At 48.6% G+C, this 20076-nt stretch overlaps 2 protein-coding genes and 1 long non-coding RNA gene across 8 annotated transcripts in view; 2 read left to right on the top strand and 1 right to left on the bottom strand.

Moving 5' to 3' along the window:
* Positions 1–2591, top strand: part of Tead2 (TEA domain transcription factor 2) — an 18467-nt gene extending 15876 nt beyond the window's left edge. For both annotated transcript variants that reach the window (XM_050121457.1, XM_050121458.1), the window contains exons 10-12: positions 532–693; positions 1281–1433; positions 1823–2591. In XM_050121457.1, the coding sequence (XP_049977414.1) occupies positions 532–693; positions 1281–1433; positions 1823–1936 (429 nt within the window). In that variant the 3' untranslated portion in view covers positions 1937–2591. The remainder of the gene's footprint in view (positions 1–531; positions 694–1280; positions 1434–1822) is intronic.
* A 7-nt stretch (positions 2592–2598) lies between these two features.
* Cd37 (CD37 molecule) lies at positions 2599–7666 on the bottom strand. Of its 3 annotated transcripts, none has more exons than XM_050121461.1 (8): positions 7541–7609; positions 7076–7148; positions 5841–5965; positions 5680–5754; positions 4794–4898; positions 4170–4376; positions 3574–3657; positions 2599–2883 (listed from the first exon to the last, which is right to left on the bottom strand). In XM_050121461.1, exons 1-8 carry the CDS (start codon positions 7592–7594, stop codon positions 2806–2808), a joined length of 801 nt encoding a protein of 266 aa, XP_049977418.1. In that variant the 5' UTR covers positions 7595–7609; the 3' UTR covers positions 2599–2805. The 3 variants fall into 3 exon arrangements, with proteins under 3 accessions (XP_049977418.1, XP_049977417.1, XP_049977416.1); XM_050121460.1 differs by lacking the exon at positions 7541–7609 and adding an exon at positions 7237–7287 and having other exon boundaries at positions 2602–2883; positions 5841–5942; XM_050121459.1 differs by having other exon boundaries at positions 2603–2883; positions 7237–7666.
* A 1630-nt stretch (positions 7667–9296) lies between these two features.
* Positions 9297–20076, top strand: part of LOC126488178 (uncharacterized) — a 25221-nt gene continuing 14441 nt past the window's right edge. For all 3 annotated transcript variants that reach the window (XR_007588604.1, XR_007588602.1, XR_007588603.1), the window contains exon 1: positions 9297–9857. This is a non-coding gene — a long non-coding RNA (uncharacterized lncRNA). The remainder of the gene's footprint in view (positions 9858–20076) is intronic.

The following is a 20076-nucleotide window of genomic DNA, read 5'->3' as shown; positions in this document are numbered from 1 at the left end:
TTTTTTTTTTTTTTTTTTTTTGCCAGTTTTCTTAAATTATCCCAACTACATTTTGCCTCTGGGCTTTTATCTTTCTCTATTTCTGTATACCTTTCTTTACTTCTTTCTCCATGGCTTGCTGTATAGTTGTGTGGCTGGTCCCTGGTGTCCTGTTTGGTTCCTCTTCCTTCCCCGGTTCTCCTGTTTATCCTCTCTGCCTGCCTACCCTTGCTCCTGCCTCGCTGTTGGCCGTTCAGCTCTTTATTTGGACCATCAGGTGTTTTAGACAGACAAAGCATCACAGCTTCACAGTTAATCAAATGCAGCATAAAAAAAAGTCACACACCTAAAAATACTATCCCCAACACCCTCCATCTCTAGTCTTCCTGGAACGGTGGGTAGGTCTTCTGCTCATGCCAACATGGAGACTTTGGAAGCTGACACGGGGTGTGTGTGTGGGGGGAAGCAAGTGGGTGCAGCTCAGGGAGCCTGGAGGTCCGGATTTGTTGGATTTCCCTCAGTTGAACTGGGCCTCTTCATCTTGTCTTTCAGGCGGACCTGAATTGGGGCCCAAGTGGTGAAGAGGCAGGGACCAGTGGAGGCAGTGGTGGCTTCTATGGAGTGAGCAGCCAGTATGAGAGCCAGGAGCTCATGACACTTACCTGCTCCTCCAAGGTCTGCTCCTTTGGCAAGCAAGTGGTGGAGAAAGTGGAGGTGAGGCCCTGGGGCTAGAGTACAGCCTGCATCCGGAGTAAGCGTCACAGGCATGTGGGCAGGCAGGGTGAGGGAGGGCCATCCCAATCTCTCTGGTGGCTCAGTGCAGTGTGCTAGGAACTAGCTCCACACAAGGCTAAGGGTGTAGTTTAGGTGGTAGAATGCTTGCCCTGTACCATGCAGACCACTCATCAGGAGTTTCAAGTCTATCCTCAGCTACATAGGGAGTTCCAGGCTGGCCTGGCCTACGAGACCCTGTCTCAAACAAAACAGGAATAAGCAACTAAAAGCCACAGCGAGGGCTCATTTCAAGGGTTGAAAGGTCTAGAGATCGAATCTACAAGATGAAAAAGGGTCTTAAGGGTGTGCTAGGAATCTGGAGTGAGGAGGGACTGGAGGACTTGGGGACTCGGGCACAGTCTGGAGATGGCATTGGGGTGTTTGGAGGTCACTGAGGTCTCAGACTGTGACTCTGAGGAGACGCAAGGTTCCTAGTTTGCAGGTTCAGAGGCCCCGGTCATTAAAGGTGGGGTGCTGGGGGAACTCTGGTTGGTTCTTAGGGTGGCCACTGTGCTTCCCACTCCCAGACAGAGCGGGCCCAGCTGGAGGATGGGCGCTTTGTGTACCGCCTGATGCGCTCCCCCATGTGTGAGTACCTGGTTAACTTCCTGCACAAGCTGCGGCAGCTGCCCGAGCGCTACATGATGAACAGTGTCTTGGAGAACTTCACCATCCTCCAGGTGACATGCTAGGGCGGGCAGGAGAACGTCACCATCCTCCAGGTGACATGCTAGGGCGGGCAGGAGAACGTCACCATCCTCCAGGTGACATACAGGGGCAGGAGAACGTCACCATCCTCCAGGTGACATGCTGGGGCAGGTGAATGTCACCATCCTCCAGGTGACATACAGGGGCAGGAGAACATCACCATCCTCCGGGTGACATACAGGGGCTGGAGAAGGTCACCATCCTCCGGGTGACATACAGGGGCTGGAGAAGGTCACCATCCTCCAGGTGACATGCTGGGGCAGGAGAACGTCACCATCCTCCGGGTGACATGCTGGGGTGGGCAGGGCAGCCCCCCCCCAGACTCCCACCCCACCACAGCATGAGCCTGTTCTCCCGGCAGGTGGTGACCAACAGGGACACTCAGGAATTGCTGCTGTGCACTGCCTACGTCTTTGAGGTCTCCACCAGTGAACACGGAGCCCAACACCATATCTACCGCCTGGTCAGGGACTGATGGGGCCCCGCTGTTGGTTGTCCTCAGAACACCCCCTTCCTAGGAAGGACCCTTTGGCTCTCCCTGTACCCCTCATTTGGAGAGAGGGTCATGATAAAGAGGCCTGATTTCAAGCTTGAGCAAGGGGGCTGGCTCCTATTAGAGGGGAACCCAAAAACTTGTTGAGCTGAATGAGCTGACCTCACAGGGAACATTTGACAGGACACTTCACTCCTGGGCATCAGGGATTGGGGACAGGAGTGCATGCCCACAGGTACAGCACTGGTCTCTCAGTTCTACAGGGCCCCTCTGTGCTCTTCTGCAGAAGGGAGCTGGGCAGTGTGGGAGACATTACTCATTGCCTTGTACCCTTCCTGTTTTCTACCCGCCCCATGTCTGCCTCTCCCCCACACCCTTTCTCTGATCTGGGATGTCACAATTGAAGATAACGGCTTCCCAGCTGGGGGCAGAATGAAGTGGGACCTGAATTTTTTTTAATATAAGGAGATATTTATACAGTGTTAAGATTAATGTTATCTCAGCTAGGGCAAGCAGTGGGGTGGGACTTCTTAATCTCATCCCCATTTTAAGTGAGCCTCAGACCACCCTGCCACCTTCCTTTCCCCAAGAGTGATGGTTTATGTTCCGAAGGAGAATAAAGCTATTTTTACCAAAACGAAGGGGATTTATTTGAGGTATCGTGTGGGAAGTGGCAGACAGATGGTGTGGAGAGGAGGAGATGGGGAAGGAAGCCGGGGACAGAGGGGGAAGTAAGGGCAGACACCTGGATCCCCAGGGACTGAGTCCCAAGGCACTAGCCCTAAGACCAGCCAGGAAGGAAACATTTCCTGGCTGCGTGGAGGTGTGGGCGCTGATGCGACGGGCCAGGCCTAGTGGTACCGGGCCAGCCGGTCATACACGTGGTCCAGATTTCTACACAGGAATATTGAGAGCGTCATGAAGCTGAGCTGCAGAGAAAGAGTGTTTCAGGGTTGGAGAAGGGGTGGTGCCCGAAGGGAAGGGCAAAAGGAGAAGCAAAAAGTGGGCGTGCACAGTTTAGAGTGACTGGTGGCGCTGAGAGCGGGCAGCCCAGTGGCAGTCTGAAAGCTCAGAAGCAAGCCCAGCGTCCTTTATTCTGGAGACGCAGCCGTCTCTGCGTGTTCCCCGACCTCCACCTCAACGTCTGCGCTCTCCGTCTCAGGCTGCTCCTCGTCCATATCCCACAATGGCCAAGGCCCCAAAGCCACGGGTAGCTTGCCTTGTGCCTTGTCCCCCCAAGTCGGGCAGGCACCCGCCATGCCCCAGCTGCCCCATGGGGTGCTGCTGCGTCCGCTGCTACTACTAAGCCCGCCCCAGCGCCCGCTGCTGCCATCAGCGCTCAGCCCGGGCGTAGGGCTCGAACCCTCGGTTCCCTGCAGCGGCAGCACCGGCTCTTTGCTGAGCGATCTACGATGTAGCTGCAGACACAGCGCCATCTCGCTTACCTGCGGGAGAGGGTAGCGGGCAGAGCACGCATATGGCCAAGAGTTTGCAGAAGCCAGGTCTCCGCCCCATCCCATATTAGTGCTGCCATAGATAGACGCAAAGCAAGCGCGTTTCCTCGGCAACGGGAAAACATCTAGACAGACCAATCACTGATGGGGGCGGGGCCAAGTCACCTCAAGAAGACCAGCTCCCAGGCAGATAGCCACTATGGAGATGAGATTGTTGTGCAGCCACTTCCGGAGGCTCTGTGCGCAGCCCTGGGATTACAGGAAAAGTATAAAGGTGTTGTTGCTTCTGGAACTCATCCCCAAGCCCAGGAGCCTCTCAAATTTTCTTTTAGGTATCCAAACACGACTTCTCCAAACTTTGCCTTGTGCCCGTGGTCCAGGCTCTCCGCCCTTGTTTAGGTTTTTCCTCTCACACTGAGGGCCCCGCCCCATGGAACTCACGCACCTCCCACCTCCAGGTACCTGCTCCTGAGTAGTCACGCCCACTGATCTGTCTTTTATTGTAGCTGCCCCCTCCCAAGTCCGCCTGATGCCACGCTTCGTGTAGGCCTAGATCACATCAGAGGGCCCCACCTACCTTTCTGTTCTGGATTCCTAATGCTTGTGTGGGCCACAGTCACTCTGGGGGCCCACTTCTCCTGACCTCCTTGGGCCACGCCTTTGATCTAGCCGCACCCTCCAAGCCCTGCCCACTTTCTTAAAGACTCCGACCTTTAGAGGTCCCGCCCACCGATGGCCCACCTCCCCAGTGCCCGGCTCACCTCGCGGTAGTAGGGGGCTTTTGCGGGAAGAGTGCATAGGTCAGCGGTCCCCATGTGCTGGGAGAGGAGCTTATCATAGCTTGAGGAGTCATTGGTCGCCGTGGAGTTGTAGCAGGAGCAGGGCACCAAGTGCCCCTCAGACTCGTTCCCTTTCAGCATGCGGGCGCTGATCCAGTCCCGGGGAGAGTGCCAGCCGCAGCAGCGCAGCTGATGGGATGGGGGGTAGAGTCAGGGACCCGGGGTCTGGGCTGTAGATGTGCAGCCAAGCCTGGGAGCCGGGTAGGAATGATGGGTATGTAAGATACGATGGGGCCAAGGTGGCTCTGCAGAGGAGCATCAGGTGAACCTGAGATTGTGGGTCACCCTTGTGATTCTGTCTTGGGATGCCAGAGCTGGACTACATGCGAGGACGGGAGTCAGGGCCAAGGGTCTGGGGACTTAGCTGCATGGGGACAGTGATATTGTCATCTGAGGGTACTCAAGCAGAGTAGAGGGAACAGGTGACCCGCGGCCCACACAGAGGCACAGTCTCCTTAAACCCCAGGCTGACGCTGAGATTTTAGAACCATGTTAGAGTCCAGGGTGTTAACTGTCCAGGACATGAGATGTAGGGAGCTCACACACCTGGAACTGCGTGTAGTCCCAGTTCTCTTCAGCCGCTGTATCACCCAGGTTGGCGCCGTAACCTTGGATCGTCTGCAGCACCAGCTCTTGCACCCTTCGTTCCAACTGAGCGGGTGTAGGTGAGGATGGAATGAGTTGTCCCGACTGCCCCAGCTCCGCCCATGGTGTTCACCCCAGAAGCCCAACCTTGCACCCTTGGGTTTCTTCCCGAATGACTGGCAGTGCTCTCTTCCTCAGAATCTCAGAAGTGTTTCTACGAGTTTTTACACCTCCATTGCTTCTTCCTTTTTTTTAAAGTTTGGATTTAATTTTGAAATAAAATTATTTTGGAATAAAATTATTTTCCTGCATAACCCACATTGGTCCGGAACTCTTGGTCCTCCTGACTCTATATTCTAAGTGCTGGAATTACAGGTACCCAGGATTAGGGACCAAACCGACCACCTCATGAGTGCTACACAAGTACTCACCAGCAGAATAAATGCTAGGTAGAAGTCAGTCTATGTCTGCCTCTGTCTCCATCCTGCCCTCCCTCTCCAGAGTCTCTCTATGGAACCCTGGCTGCCCTAGAATTTGTTGTATAAATCAAGCTGTCTTCAAAGCGATCTGCTTGCCTCTTCCTCTAGAATACCGGGGTTAAAGATGTATGCCATCACACATGGCCCCTTCCTTTTTAATAAACGTGGCCTCACTTTGTTGCCCAGACCAGCCTTGGTCTCCTGGGCTAAGTAATGTTAGCCTGTGACAGCCAGGACCACATGCACCAGCACGCCAGCGTTCCCTCTCTGCCTCCGTCCCCGTGTCTTTCTGACTGTCTTCCTGGTTGATGGCACCTGCCTTTGTTTCTCTCCCCACTCCTGCCCCTCAGCCTCCTTGGCAAACTCACCCGGGTCCGCTGAGTATAGATGAGGATCCCTATGGTGATCTGTGTGGCAAAGAGGAGCAGCAGCATTCCAAAGTACTGAGGACAGAGCGGAGAGGGAGGTGACAGGTGAAAGGAGGCCTCTGAGGGGCAGGACGGGATCGGTGATGGGCAGTGTTACTCACCAGGCCCAGAAGACAGCGCAGTTCCTTCAGAGCCCCCAAACAACCCAGGAGGGCCAGGGTCATGGTGAGGACACCGGAGACTGCCAGGACCTTGGCCCAGGTCTGCAGTGGCATGAAGGACAAGCCTGAGGCGGTGAACGTCAGTGAGGGTCGGGCCGGGAAATAGCAACTGCACTTGGCCATCCCGGCAGAGCACTATCTCCCGCCCTGAGTTAGTTTTTCTCCCTCTGAGATTCTCCTCCTGTTTTTTGGCTCTTGGTCCCACTTCTCCAGACTTTGTAGTCTCGTTTCTGTAGCGTCACTGGATCCAGTTCTTAAACCCTTGGAGGGCCACCAGGTTAGAGATAATTTTCCTAAATTTTTCTTTTTCTTTTTCTTTTTCCCCTGAGATAGTCTCTTGGAACTCAGGCTGGCCTTGAACTCACTTTGTAGCCAGGGTGACCTGGAACCTCTGATCTTCCTGCCTACACCTCCCATGTGCTGGGATAACAGGTGTTCTGAAGTACACATGAGAACATTGTTCAACCCAGTGATCAACGTGGTAAATAAATATGAGTTGCTTTTTTGTTTGTTTTTTGAGATAGGCTTTCTTTATGTAACTCTAGCTGTCCTGGAACTTGCTCCATAAACCAAGCTGGGCTGGAACTCACAAAGATCCGCCTGCCTCTGTCTCCGGAGTGCTGGGATTAAAGGCGTGCGCCACCACCCGCTGGCTGCGATGCTATGGATTTGATTCCCCTTTATCAGTAGTTTCCCCTTCCCTGCTGTGTGACACTTCCCTTCTGTGAACCTCAAGAAGGGAGCGTCTGTGAGCCCCAGCCCAAGATGTGACACAGGAAGTATTTGTGAAATGTCTATCATTTCTGTTATTGTTTGGAATCATGACCTCATTTTGTTACGGTTGTTTTTGAGCCTGTCTCTCACATTGTCCAGCCTGGCCTCCAACCCACTGTGTAGGCAAGGAGAGGCTCTTGCTCCCCTCGCTCCACCTCCTGGAGCTTGGATGGTAGGCACACACCACGACATCCAGTTTACACAACCTGTCAGCTAGGAAAGACACGGCACAGAGGCTCAGTGGTGGTGGCCAATGGGCCACTAGAACGCAAGCCCTTTCTGAAAAGTTGGTAACTCCTGAGGGCCTCTAGGGCAAAGGAGATACCAGGCGATGCCTTAGGGTGGGATTCTGGGTCAGGTCCACCCCGGGAAGACCCTCCCTTACTGCCCAGCCCTCTCACCCATAAAGAATGCAAAGCTGGTCTTGTCAATGAGGACCCAGATGCCAAAGCAGAAAAACAGGCTTCCTAGTACCTACGGGAAGAGAAGAGGAGGGGTTTGCGGGCAATCCAGGGCCACCATGGTCCTGGGACCCCTGCTGGGCAGCCATGAGTAGACTCACAAAGAAGAAGAGGTTGAAAACGAAGAGGAAGTACTTGATGAGGCTGAGGCAACTCTCCTGGGCTGACATCTTCTCCTAGATGGGGAGCAACCAGCTTGAGGAACCCAGACAGAAGAGGTGTTGGCCACAGGGGACCGGGGGATAATGGTCGGAGAAAGAGAGAGACTGAGAGAAGGAGGCACAAAGGAAGAGGGCAGAGAAAGAGGAAGTTCCAGGGGTGGAGCTCCACCCAGCCCTTTTCATTTAGTGACTGTCAGCTGAGTTCTTGTCTTCTTCATGGCTTCCACAGGGCACACAGCAGCACCTTGGGATACGTGGGTACCAAGGACACAATCCGTGGTCCCTCGCAGGTGTCCATGGCTCAGGGAGGGTACACAGGGCCTCCTGAAGGACTTCCACCCACATCTGGGTCCTGGAACCTCAGGGCTGTCTCTGCAGAGGCCAACCTCACAGACACTCTGACCTCATTGCTCCCTGGCTCCGCCCCTGCATCTTGAGGTCCTCTCTTTAGGACCCATAGCCCTTGAACTAACTCTCTCTGCCCTTCTTTGTCCCTTCGGCCTCCGTCGTGTGTGTGTGTGTGTGTGTGTGTGTGTGTGTGTGTGTGTGTGTCTTTCTCTGGGTCTCCCCTCCACCAGACCAGGTGCTCCCATGTGCTGAGGGCTGGGGTTGGACACCAGAGGAAGTGAAAGTGCAATGGAGGAGGTGTGACAGTCCCAGGGGTGAGGAGAGCAGCTAGGCAATGCAGGAAGTGAACCTCAGGTGGCACTTCCTGCCTCTGTGGAGAAACCTAAGGGGAGGAGGCACCAGAAGAACCAGGCATTGGCAGTGGGGTGTCATTCAGCACACCCAGCATCTCCATGCTTTCTTATGATGTGCCCATGTGTCGCTCATGCTCGTCAGGTCCCGAGTTCCTCACAGACTTACAGTGTGTGTGGGGGTTCCTATCACCCAGCTTCCTCTTCAAGCCCTAGGTCTCTGAGGTGGCAGCTCTCTGTCTCTGAGACAAGGCTCGGTTCTCTCTCTCTCTCTCTCTCTCTCTCTCTCTCTCTCTCTTTCTTTCTTTCTTTCTTTCTTTTCCTTCCTTCCTTCCTCTCTTCTTTTGTGTGTGTATGTGCTGTGTGTTCACGTGTGTATGAGTGCACGCCTGCATTTGGAGGCCGAAGGACAAACATCAGATGTCATTCCTCAGAAGCTGTCCCCTGTGGTTTTTTTGTTTGTTTGTTTTGTTTTTAGAGACAGGGTTTCTCTGTGTAGTCCTGGCTGTCCTGGAACTCTTTATGTAGACCAGGCTGCCTTAGAACTCACAGCGATCCACCTGCCTCTGCCTCCTGAATGCTGGGATTAAAGGTGTGCGCCACCATGCCTGGCTCCCTTATTTTGAACGAGGTGTGTGTGTGTGTGTGTGTGCTGGATCTTTCCTGTCACAGGTTGTGCCCCAAGCCAGGCTCAGCTACTCGGCCCCAGTAAGCTAATTAGAAGAACCAAATTCATAGTGGAAAGCAGAAAAAGATTTATTCACTGTGGCCCCATTAGGAAGAGGCAAATAGGCCAGTGACCCCTCCAGTCCATCTCAGGCTCCTGACGTGAGACGTGCAGATAGGGGCTAGCGATATGCAATCTAAGCCGTCCAAGATGTGCTGGCCGCCATTGATCCATGGCTGTCAGGGCCTCAACCGTCAGGTGTCTGACAAGCGTGAAATCGGAGACAACTCACCCTCTGGTTGGCACCTTTCCCCAGCATGAGATTCCTAAGGGGACATCCCCATTCCTTTGGGCCCATTATTCCACTGCTCTGGTGGTAAGACTGAAAGAGACAGTTCCCTTCCCACGTGGGATCTGGGTGGACCGCAATGATCAGACGGGGCGGCGAGTTCCCTTCTCCACCGGTGTCCCATCTGATCATTTTCAGTTCCCAGCAGCTACCCTTAGAGCCCTATCGGCCAGGTGCGGTGAATGTTGATTCTGCTACTGAAAGTAGCAAGCATAGTAAATATTTGAGTATCAGAGAGCAAATATCAGCGGTTTGAAATCCACACGGAATAAATGAGAGGGTCAAGACTTCCAGCGCACCATTTCTGTCACATGGGGGGTATTAGGCCGAGAGGAAAAGGGACTGCCTGTCTGCAGAGGAGGCGCGAGGGCAGCAATGGCGTATATGCACCAAACGGCCCGGAAAGGCCTCGTGGGCTCATGAGGTGGGAGCGGCCTCATGCGGGGACTGGGGAGGTGGCTAGGCTTTCAGCCCAGGCCGCTGAGTCCCTTTCACCTCATCAGCCCCTGGAGAGCTTACCAGGGATCCCGAGCCTGGGCGAGGGGAGCCAGCCAGGTCGGTGTGAGGGGCAGCCATTCTGCAGCCCCGGCTCTCCACAGGCTGCAGGGAGGGAGTCCTGGGGTCAAGGGTCACCGTGCCCCTTCTCCCTCCGAACGCAGAAAACTGCCTGCCTCTTCGAGGTGAGCCGGCGAGTCAGCCTCCTCAGGGCTCGCCCACAGCCGCCACTGCCCTTCAGGGCTGGTCTTTCGGGTGAAGCCCGGCTTCATCCAGCCTGGTGGACACAGCCATTTCCAGTTTTGGAGGAGCCAGGACACCAGCTTCTGAGGCCATAGTTCCGGCAAAGGAGGTAACATGAGTGGAAGGGGTGTTTCTGAGGAGGCTTAAGGGCCAGCATGACATGGCAGGAGGTCAGAGGTTATCAGAAGTGGTAGCTGGCCAGAGCTCAACCCTGGACCTGAGGCTGTGGCTAGCTCGATGGGAGACTGCTAGCCTAGCATATACAAGGTCCCGAGTACTAAACAGAGAAATGGTTAAATAAAGTAAACGAAGAATCAAATCCAACGCTCAGCTCTGTCACCGAGAGCTCCAGCTGACTGAATTTTTCAGAGAACTTGTTTTCAGTTCTGCTGGGTGTAGCAGGCGTTCTTGGCCGCCAACCCCCAAATCAGGACACGGCAGCTTATTATCAACTGTGAACGTCGGCCTTAGCTTAGGCTTGTTTCTAGTTTTTTTTTTTTTAAACTTAAGTTAGCCCATTTCTGTTAATCTATGTGGCTCATTTACCTCATCTGCATACTTCCATCCTGCGTCCCTGCTTCCTCCAGTTTGGCAGGCTGGCTCCTAGCTGACTGGCTGACTCTGTTTCTCTCTCTCCCAGCCAGCCCCACCTATCCCCTGCTCTTCCTAGCTATTGGCCATTGAGCTTTTTATTAGACCAATCAGGTGCCTTAGGCAGGCAAGGAGAGATAACAATACATCCTTACTTAGTTAAAAAATTCAGCATAGGGGGGCTGGAGAGATGGCTCAGCGGTTAAGAGCACTGACTGCTCTTCCAAAGGTCCTGAGTTCAGTTCCCAGCAACCACATGGTGGCTCACAGTCATCTGTAATGAGGTCTGGTGCCCTCTCTGGCCTTCAAGCATACACGCAGAAAGAATATTGTATACATAATAAATAAATAAAGTTAAAAAAATTCAGCATAAACAAAAGCAACACACCTTTATGTAGTCAAACAAATGTTCTATTCTGCAGCAGCCGGTTTTGAATGTCTTCAAGAAAGGCAAATCTACCCCTTATTACACGACTCACCTGTTATTAAATTATTATTATCTAATGCACTAGAGTCAGGGCCACTGCTAACATCACAGATTTTGAGAACCTAACTTTTCTTTTTTAATTGGAGGTGTGTCTCATTTTTGATATGAGCAAAATATCTAGTAGTAATGAAGATTTGTTTACCATAGGTAAGCCTCCTGCTTCCTCAACATACTTAACTTTTTAAAAATTTTGCATGTATTGACTGACGATTATGTGGACGTGAGTCTGTGGGATGTGTCCTGGCACAGAGGACACCGTGTGGGAGTCGGTTCTCTTCTTTCTTCACGTGGGTACAGGAATTGAACCGAGATCACCATGCTTGGCCGCAAAAGCCTTTACCCGCTGAATTATTTTGTTAGCCCCAAATCGATTAGTTTTTGAGATAGGGTCTCAAGTAGCCCAGATGGCCTAGGGTTTGCTGTGTATTCAAGGATAACAAAGGTCTTTATTCAAGTTCTCCCATCTCCATCCCCCAAGTACTGTGATTATAGGCACAGGCCATCATGCCTGCTCTTGAGCAATGGTGGGGGTAGAACCCAGGGCGTTGTGCACACTGAGCAAGCACTCTACCAACTGAGCTACATTTCCCAGCCCTCAACTTGGTTAACTTCTATATGCGTTAAGAAACTCCTTTTCTCTGTTCATCCCTCTCTCATCCTCAAAGAAAAAGTAGAAACAAGGAAACACCTTTAATCCCAGCACTCGGGATGCAGAGGCAGGCAGACCTCAGAGTTCAGTGCCAGCATGGTTTACATAGTAAGTTCGAAGACAGCTACCCAAAGAAATCCCGCCTCAAAAAAGATTCCACCCCCCAAAAGAAGTAATGATAGAAAATGATTTAAGTTTAGTCTTCTCTCATAAAATACAACCCGACTGAAGCTTCCCCTCCTCCCAGTTCCCTCACTTTCCCAAGATCCACTCTGCTCCTCCATCTCCCCCCAAAAAAGAGCAGGCCTCCCAGGGACATCAACAGAAAACAGAAAACCGATGAAATAAGACCAGGCATGAACCCTTTTGTCAAGGCTGAATGAAGGAACCCAGTACAGGAAGACGGTCCCAGGAGCAAGCAAAAAGCGTCAGAGACACCCCGACTCCCATTTCCAGGAGTCTCACACAAACGCCAACCCAACGATCCTAACATATATGCAGAGGAACTAGTGAGGATCCATGCAGTTCAGTGACTGCCCCTTCCGTCTCTGTGAGCCCCCAAGAGCCCTGCTTAGCTGATTTTGCAGGCAGGTCTCCCAGTGTCCTCAAACCCTCTGGTTCCCACAATTCCTCCTCCCCTTCTCCTGAGCTGCAAGGGGAGCGACCTGATGGCGATGTCCAAGCTGGGTTTGCTCTGTGCCTAATGGCTGTGGGTCTCTGAGCCCGCTACTGTGAGCTGCTGGAAGAAGCCTCTCTGATGCCAGCGGGGCTTGGCACTGATCTGCCAGTGTAGCAGAACATCATCAGGAATCGTTTCATTGAGTCTTTTTTTTTTTTTTAGCCAGTTGTGTTTGACTCTATCCAGCTTCCTGGATCATCAGTATAGGTTGGCCACTCCCACAAGTTCTGCACCACCATTGCCCCAGCTCATCTTGCAGGCAGGGCAAATTGTAGGTCAAAGGCTTTGAGGCTGGAAGTGTCCCAGTTCCACCATTGAAAGCCTTGCCAGGTTACAGAAGATGAATGGTTCAGGCTCCATATCTTCCATTACCAGGATTCTGCCATGTGGATTGTTATCTCTCCTCAGGACTGTCCATCTGATTTCCTCCTCATCTGGTTGATGAATCTCTCACCTCAGATTCTTTCCCTATCTCTGTCTGGGAGGCCTGCCTAGCTTTTTATTTTTTATTTTTGGTAAAGATGTATTTATTTAGTATGCATAGTGTTTTGTCTGCATGTGTGCCTACACACCAGAAGAGGGCACCAGATCTCACTACAGATGGTTGTGAGCTACCTTGTGGTTGCTGGGAATTGAATTCAGGGCGTCTGGAAGAACAGTGCTCTTAACCTCTAAGCCATCTCTCCAGCCCTGGGGTCATCCAGCTCTTTATTAAACCAATCAGAAGGTGTCTTAGGCAGGTGAGATAAAACAGAGACACATCTTTACACGGTATACAAAAAGATTATCCCAACATCGGATTTTTGGTTTCTTTCCCATATGAAGTTGAGTATTGTCCTTTCAAGGTCTGTAAAGAATTGTGCTGAAGCTGAGCAGTGGTGGCGCACACCTTTTAATCCCAGCACTTGGGAGGCAGAGGAGATGGATCTCTGTGAGTTCGAGGTCAACCTGGTCTACAGAGCTAGTTCCAGGACAGTCAGAGCTACACAGAGAAACCATGTCTCGAAAAAAACAAATAAACAAACAAAAAAGACTTGTGTTGGAATTTGATGGTGACTGCACTGACTCTGGAAATTGCTTTTGGTAGGGTGGCCATGTTTACTATGTTAATTCTACCGATTCATGAACATGGGAGATCTGCCCATCTTCTGATATTGCATCCAATTTCTTCATTCAAATCCTTCAAGTTTTTGTCATATAAGTCTTCTGTTTGCTCGGTTAGAGTTTTCCCAAGGTATTTTGTAATATTTGAGTTCTGTTGTGAAGGGTGTTGTTTCTTTGGTTTCTTTCTCAGCCCATTTGTATATCGGAGGGCTACCGATAGTTTTGAGTTAATCTTGTATAAAGTCACTTCACTGAAGGTGTTTATCAACTGTAGGGGTTCCCTGGTAGAATTTTTAGGGCTGATTATGTATATTGTCTTATCATCTGTAAATATTGATATTTTGACTTCTTCCTTCCCAATTTGTGTCCTCTTGATCCTTCAGTTGTCTTATTGCTCTACCCAGAACTTCAAGCACTATATTGAATAGATATGGGAGAGTGGACAGCCTTGTCTTGTTCCTGAGTTTAGTGGAATTGTTCTGAGTTTCTCTCCATTTAATTTGGTGTTGCTATAGGCTTGCTATATATTGCCTTTATTATGTTTAGGTATGTCCCTTGTATCCCTGATCGCTCCAAGACTTTTTTTTATTTTTTTATTTTTTATTTTTGTTTTTCGAGACAGGGTTTCTCTGTGGTTTAGGAGCCTGTCCTGGAACTAGCTCTTGTAGACCAGGCTGGTCTCGAACTCACAGAGATCCACCTGCCTCTGCCTCCCGAGTGCTGGGATTAAAGGCGTGCGCCACCACCACCCGGCTGATCTTAAGAAAATAAAAGTGTTAACAAGGGGCTGGAGAAATGACTCAGCAGCTAATAACACTTGCTGCTCTTCCAAGACTTTTATCATGAAGGGTGTTTGATTTTGTCAAAAGCTTTTTTGGCATCTAATGAGATGACCTTGTGATTTTTTTTCTTTCAGTTTGTTTATATGGTGGATTACATTGACTGATTTTTATATGCTGAACCATCCCTAAATCTCTGGGGGTGAAGCCTACGTGGTTATGGTGTATGATCTTTTTCATGTGTTCTTGAATTTGGTTTTTGAGTACTTACTGAATATTTTTTCATCCATGTTCATAAAGGAAATTGAACTGTAATTCTCTTTCTTTGTTGACTCTTTTGTGGTTTGGGTGTCAGTATGACTGTGGCCTCATAAGATGAATTTGGCAGTGTTCTTTCTGGTTCCGTTTCGTGGGATAATTTAAGGAGTACTGGTGTTAGCTCTTCTAGGAAAGTCTCCGAATTCTACATTAAAACCACTTGGCCCTGGGCTTTTTTGCTTGCGACACTTTTAATGGCTGCTTCTATTTTCTTAGGGGTTGTGGATCTATTTAAATTGTTTATCTGATCTTAACTTTGATAAGTGGTATCTATTGAGAAAATTATCCATTTCTTTTAGATTTTCCAAATTGGGGGCGCACAGATTTTTAAAGTATGGCCTAATGATTCTTTGGATTTGGATTTCCTAGGTGTCTGTTGTTGTGTCCTTATTTTCATTTCTGATTTTGTTAATTGTTGTTTTTGGTAGTGGTGATTGTGTGTGTGTGTGTGTGTGTGTGTGTGTGAGAGAGAGAGAGAGAGAGAGAGAGAGAGAGAGAGAGAGAGAGAGAGAGAGAGAGAAAGTATATGTAAGTACGTGTGGGTGCGCTCATGTTTGCAGACCAGAGGTTGATATGAGGTGCCGGCTGTCACATTTCACCTTAATTTTTTGAGACAGATGGAGTTTATGGGTTCAGCTAGACTAGCTGTCCAACAGACGTCTCACTGCTTCCCCACAGGACCCCTGTCTCCCCTCTCAGTACTAGGATAGCTTTGTACCATACCATTCCTCTAGTTTTGTTTGTTGTTTTCTTTCACCTGGGTTCTGGGGATGTGAACTCAGGTCCTCAAGCTTGTACTGTTATCTCCTCAGCCCTCAGTGTTGTTGTTGCTGCTCCAAATTATGAGATTAATTCATATTGGCAACAGCTATATTTCCTCTATTTTTTCAAGACAGGCTTTCTTTCTCTGCGTAGCGCTGGCTGTCCTAGAATTAGCTATGTAGGCAATGGTGGCCTCAAACTCCAGAGATCTGCCTGCCTCTGCCTCCGAGTACTGGGATTCAAGGCTTGTGGCACCACTGCCCAGATACTTCCTCTATTTTTTTCCAATCTGCTCTGCATTGCCCTTTTCTTTTTCTTTCTTTATTATACCTTTTTAATTGATTTTTATTGAGCTCTACATTTTTCTCTGTTCCTCTCCCTACCTCTCCTCTCCCCCCTTCAATCCTCCCCAAGATCCCCATGCTCCCAATTTACTCAGGAGATCTTGTCTTTTTCTACTTTCTAATTCCCATGTAGATTAGATCTATGTAAGTCTCTCTTAGTGTCTGTATTGTTGTCTAAGTTCTCTAGGATTGTGATTTGTAAGCTGGCTTTCTTTGCTTTATGTTTAAAAATCACCTATGAGTGAGTACATGTGATAATTGTCTTTCTGTGCCTCACTCAAAATAATGTTTTCTAGCTCCATCCATTTTCCTGCAAAATTCAAGATGTTGTTGGTTTCTTTTATTCTGAGTAACACTCCATTGTGCTAATGTACCATATTTTTCTTACCCATTCTTTGATCGAGGGGCATTTAGGTTGTTTCCAGGTTCTGGCTATGACAAACAATGCTGCTATGAACATAGTTGAGCACATGTTTTTATGGCACGATTGCGCATCCTTTGTATATATACCCAAAAGTGGGTATTACTGGGTCTTGAGGAAGGTTGTTTCCAAATTTTCTGAGAAATCGCCACACTGACATCCAGCTTGCATTCCTACCAGCAATGCAGAAGTGTTCTCTTTCCCCACAACCTCTCCAGCATAAGTTGTCATTAGTGTTTTTGATCTTGGTCATTCTTACAGGTGTAAGATGGAATCTCAGAGTTGTTTTGATTTGCATTTCTCTGATGACTAAGGATGTTGAACATTTCCTTAAGTGTCTTTCAGCCATTTTAGATTTCTCTGTTGAGAGTTCTCTGTTTAGGTCTGTACTCCTTTTTTTTTTTTTTTATTGGATTATGTGATTTTGGTGTCCAATTTCTTGAATTCATTGTATATTTTGGAGATCAGTCCTCTGTCTGACGTGGGGTTAGTGAAGATCTTTTCCCGTTCTGTAGGCTGTAGGCTATTGTTTTGTCTTGTTGACCGTGTCCTTTGCTTTACAGAAGCTTTACAGTTTGAGGAGGTCCCATTTATTGTTTCTCTCAATGTCTGTGCTGCTGGAGTTATATTTAGGAAGTGGTTCCCTGTGCCAATGCGTTCAAGTATATTTCCCACTTTCTCTTCTATAAGGTTCAGTGTGGTTGGCTTTATGCTGAGGTCTTTGATCCATTTGGACTTGAGTTTTGTGCATGGTGATAGATATGGATCTATTTTCATTCTACATGTTGATATCCAGTTATGCCAGCACCACTTGTTAAATATTCTTTCTTTTTTCCATTTTATATTTTTTGCTTCTTTATCAAAGATCAGGTGTTTGAAGATGTGTAGATTGATATCTGGGTCTTCTATTTGGTTCCATTGGTCCTCCTGTCTGTTCTTATGCCAGTACCAGGCTGATTTCAGTACTGTAGCTCTGTAGGAAAGTAGAAGTCAGGGATTGTGATGCCTCCAGAAGTTTTTTTATTGCCCAGGATTGTTTTGGCTATCCTGGGTTTTTTGTTTTTCCATATGAAGTTGAGTACCGTTTTTTCGAGGTCTTTGAAGAATTTTGCTGGGATTTTGCTGGGCATTGCATTGAATCTGTACTTCCTCTATTTCAATCTTATAATTTATTAAAAGAATAAAGTATTCTTCTAATTTGCTCACTATGGATTGGCATCTGTGTTGGACAGCCTAGGCTGGCGTTGCTCTCAGGTTTGTCTGCCTCTCCCTGCCAAGGACTGAGACTAAAGGTGTGCGCCACCACAACAGTCTTAATGTTTGTGGTTTTCTGCTTTATGGCAATCATGTACAACGAGAACATCCTCATGAGAAGGTGAATGTTGCATTTGGCTAAGAGCCTTCTCATTCCTGGCATCCTGGCTGTCTTCCTCAGGAAAACCACACTCTTGGGAAATGTGTGTGGTTGCTTTGTATTTCAGCCTGCATCTCTATAACATGATAATAGTATCTACCTCGCTGGGTATAAAGCATTTAGAATGGTGTGTAGCATCAAAGGAGGACCACCATATGTTCGTTATCACTGTTCCTGCGGCTGTAGTCTCAGTTGGCTGCACTAATGAAGGCTTACGGGACACACTATCGGACGCTTAGAAAAGGAATCTCACGCTAGCTCAGAACTAAGAAATAGACAGTCATTTATTAAGGGGTAAAACTTAAAATCAGGATTCTCTGCTTGAACGATGGATGAAGATGAGATCCCAAACAAACCGAACCAGCAAAAGGGGCCCAGGGGGAGGAGAGAAGGCCCACTGCGCTCGCATCCGGGTAAATAGTCTGTGAGGCCACGCCCCAGTCGGCGGGTAGTTACTAGCTGTAAACCTTCCCGCAGCACCAGAAATGGTTAGGTGATAGTGTCTCTGCGTGTTTAATATTACCAAATAGTTTTTCAAAGTGATCCTCACAATCTGTACTCTCGCACTAACGGAGAAGGGTCTCTCCAGCTGCTCTATACTGTGTGAACGCAGAGAGTTGTTATTGTTTTAGCCAGGGCGGTGAGCAGCAGCGTTTCCCCGTGATTAGAATGGACTTCCTACTGAGTGTTAACAACATCGAGCACATGTTAAAACATTCTTTGTAAATTTAATTTTTTATGTCTATGAGTGTGAATGACATGTGCATGCAGGAACCGTCAGAGGCCAGAAGTGACCATTGGGTCCCCTGGCACTGAAGATACAGGCTTTGTGAGCTGCCTGACATGGGTGATGGGAGCGGAACTCCAGTCTTGTGCAAGAGCAGCAAACAGTCTTACCACGAAGCCATCTCTCCAACCTTCTCTTGATGCTCTATTGTTACTGTTATGAATTCCATTTTACTTTTTCTCTTTTTGAAGCAGGGTCTCACTATGTAGCTCCGGCTGCTGAGGAACTTTCTCTGTATCCCACTCACAGGATCTGCCTGCTCCTACCACCCCAGTGCTGGGATTAAAGGCATGGGCCACCACAGTTGGCCGCTTTCCATTTTTTTAATATTTTAAAATCATTCATTTTATTTTATTACTCAAAAAAATACCAATCCAAATTCCCACACCCTCCTTCCTCCCACTCCCCTCCCACTCCCTCCACATGCCCTCTCACCCCAACCCCTTCTATTCTAAGAGAGGGCAAGGCACCCTGCCCTGTGGAAAGTCCAAGGCCCTCCCTACTACATCTAGGTTGAGCAAGGTATACATCTAAAGAGAATAGGATCCTGATAAGTCAGTACATACAGTAGAGACCAATCCCAGTGCCACTGCCAGTGGCCCCTCAGTCTGCCCCAACTGTCAACCACATTCAGAGGGACTAGTTTGATCCCATGCTCGTTCACTCCCAGTACAGTTGGAGTTGGTTAGCTCCCATTAGCTCAGGCAAGCTGTCTCAGCGGATGAACCCCTCATGGTCATGACTTCCTTGCTCATACTCTCACTCCTTCCACTCTTTAACTGGACCTTGGGAGCTCAGTCCAGTGCTCCGATGTGGGTCTCTGCCTCTGTTTCCATCTGTTGCTGGACAAAGGTTCTATGGTGATATTTAAGATACTCATCAGTCTGACTACAGGGCAAGCCCAGTTCAGACACTCTCTCCTCTATTGCTTAGGGTCTTAGCTGGGGTCATCCTGTGGATTCCTGGCCATTTTTCTAGAGCCAGGTTTCTTGCTAACCCCATAATGGCTCCCTCAATCAAGATAACTCTTTCCTTGCTCTCTATCTGTCCTTCCTCCATCTCAACCATCCCATTTCTTCAAGTTCTCCTTAACCCTCCCCTTTTCCCCTTCCTTCTATCTCCTGCCCCCATGCTCCCATATTTTGTCTGATGATCTTGTCTGCTTCCAATTTCCAGGTGGATCTATATATGTTTTTCTTTAGCTTCACCTTATACTTAGTTTCTCTAGGATCATGAACTATCAGCTCCACGTCCTTTGTTTATGGCCAGTATCCACTTATGAGTGAGTACATACCATATTCGTTTTGTTGGGTCTGGGTTACCTCACTCAGGATAGTGTTTTCTAATTCCATCCATTTGCATGCAAAATTCAAGATGTCATTTTTTTTTTCCCCACTGAGTAGTGTGTAGATGTGCCACACTTTCTTCCTCCATTCTCCAGTTGAGGGGCATCTAGGTTGTTTCCAGGTTCTGGCTATTACAAACAATGCTGCTATGAACATAGTTGAACAAATGCTTTTGTAGTATGATTGAGCATCTTTTGGGTATATTCCTAAAAGAGTTGTAATGCTGGATCTTGAGGTAGGTTGACTCCCAATTTTCTGAGAAACCGACACACTGATTTTAAAGTGATTACACAAGTTTGCATTCCCACCAGCAATGGATGAATGTTCCTCTTACTCCACATCCTCTCCAGCATAAGCTGTCACTGGTGTTTTTTATCTTAGCCACTCTAAGATGGTATCTCAGAGTTGTTTTGATTTGCATTTCCCTGATAGCTAAGGAAGTTGAACACTTCCTTAAGTATCTTTTGGCCATTTGAAATTCTTCTGTTGAGAATTCTCTGTTTAGTTCAGTACACTTTTTTTTTAATTGAGGTATTTAAAATTTTAATGTCTAATTTCTTGAGTTCTTTATATATTTTGGAGATAAGTCCTTTTTTATTTTTTTGTTTTCGAGACAGGGTTTCTCTGTAGCTTTTTTTTTTTTTTTT

This window comes from Alexandromys fortis, unplaced genomic scaffold (genome assembly GCF_014885135.2).
Source record: "Alexandromys fortis isolate MF-2015 unplaced genomic scaffold, M_Fortis_MF-2015_v1.1 scaffold_161, whole genome shotgun sequence".
Taxonomy (NCBI): domain Eukaryota; kingdom Metazoa; phylum Chordata; class Mammalia; order Rodentia; family Cricetidae; genus Alexandromys; species Alexandromys fortis.
This window is presented reverse-complemented; position numbering and strand designations above follow the sequence as displayed.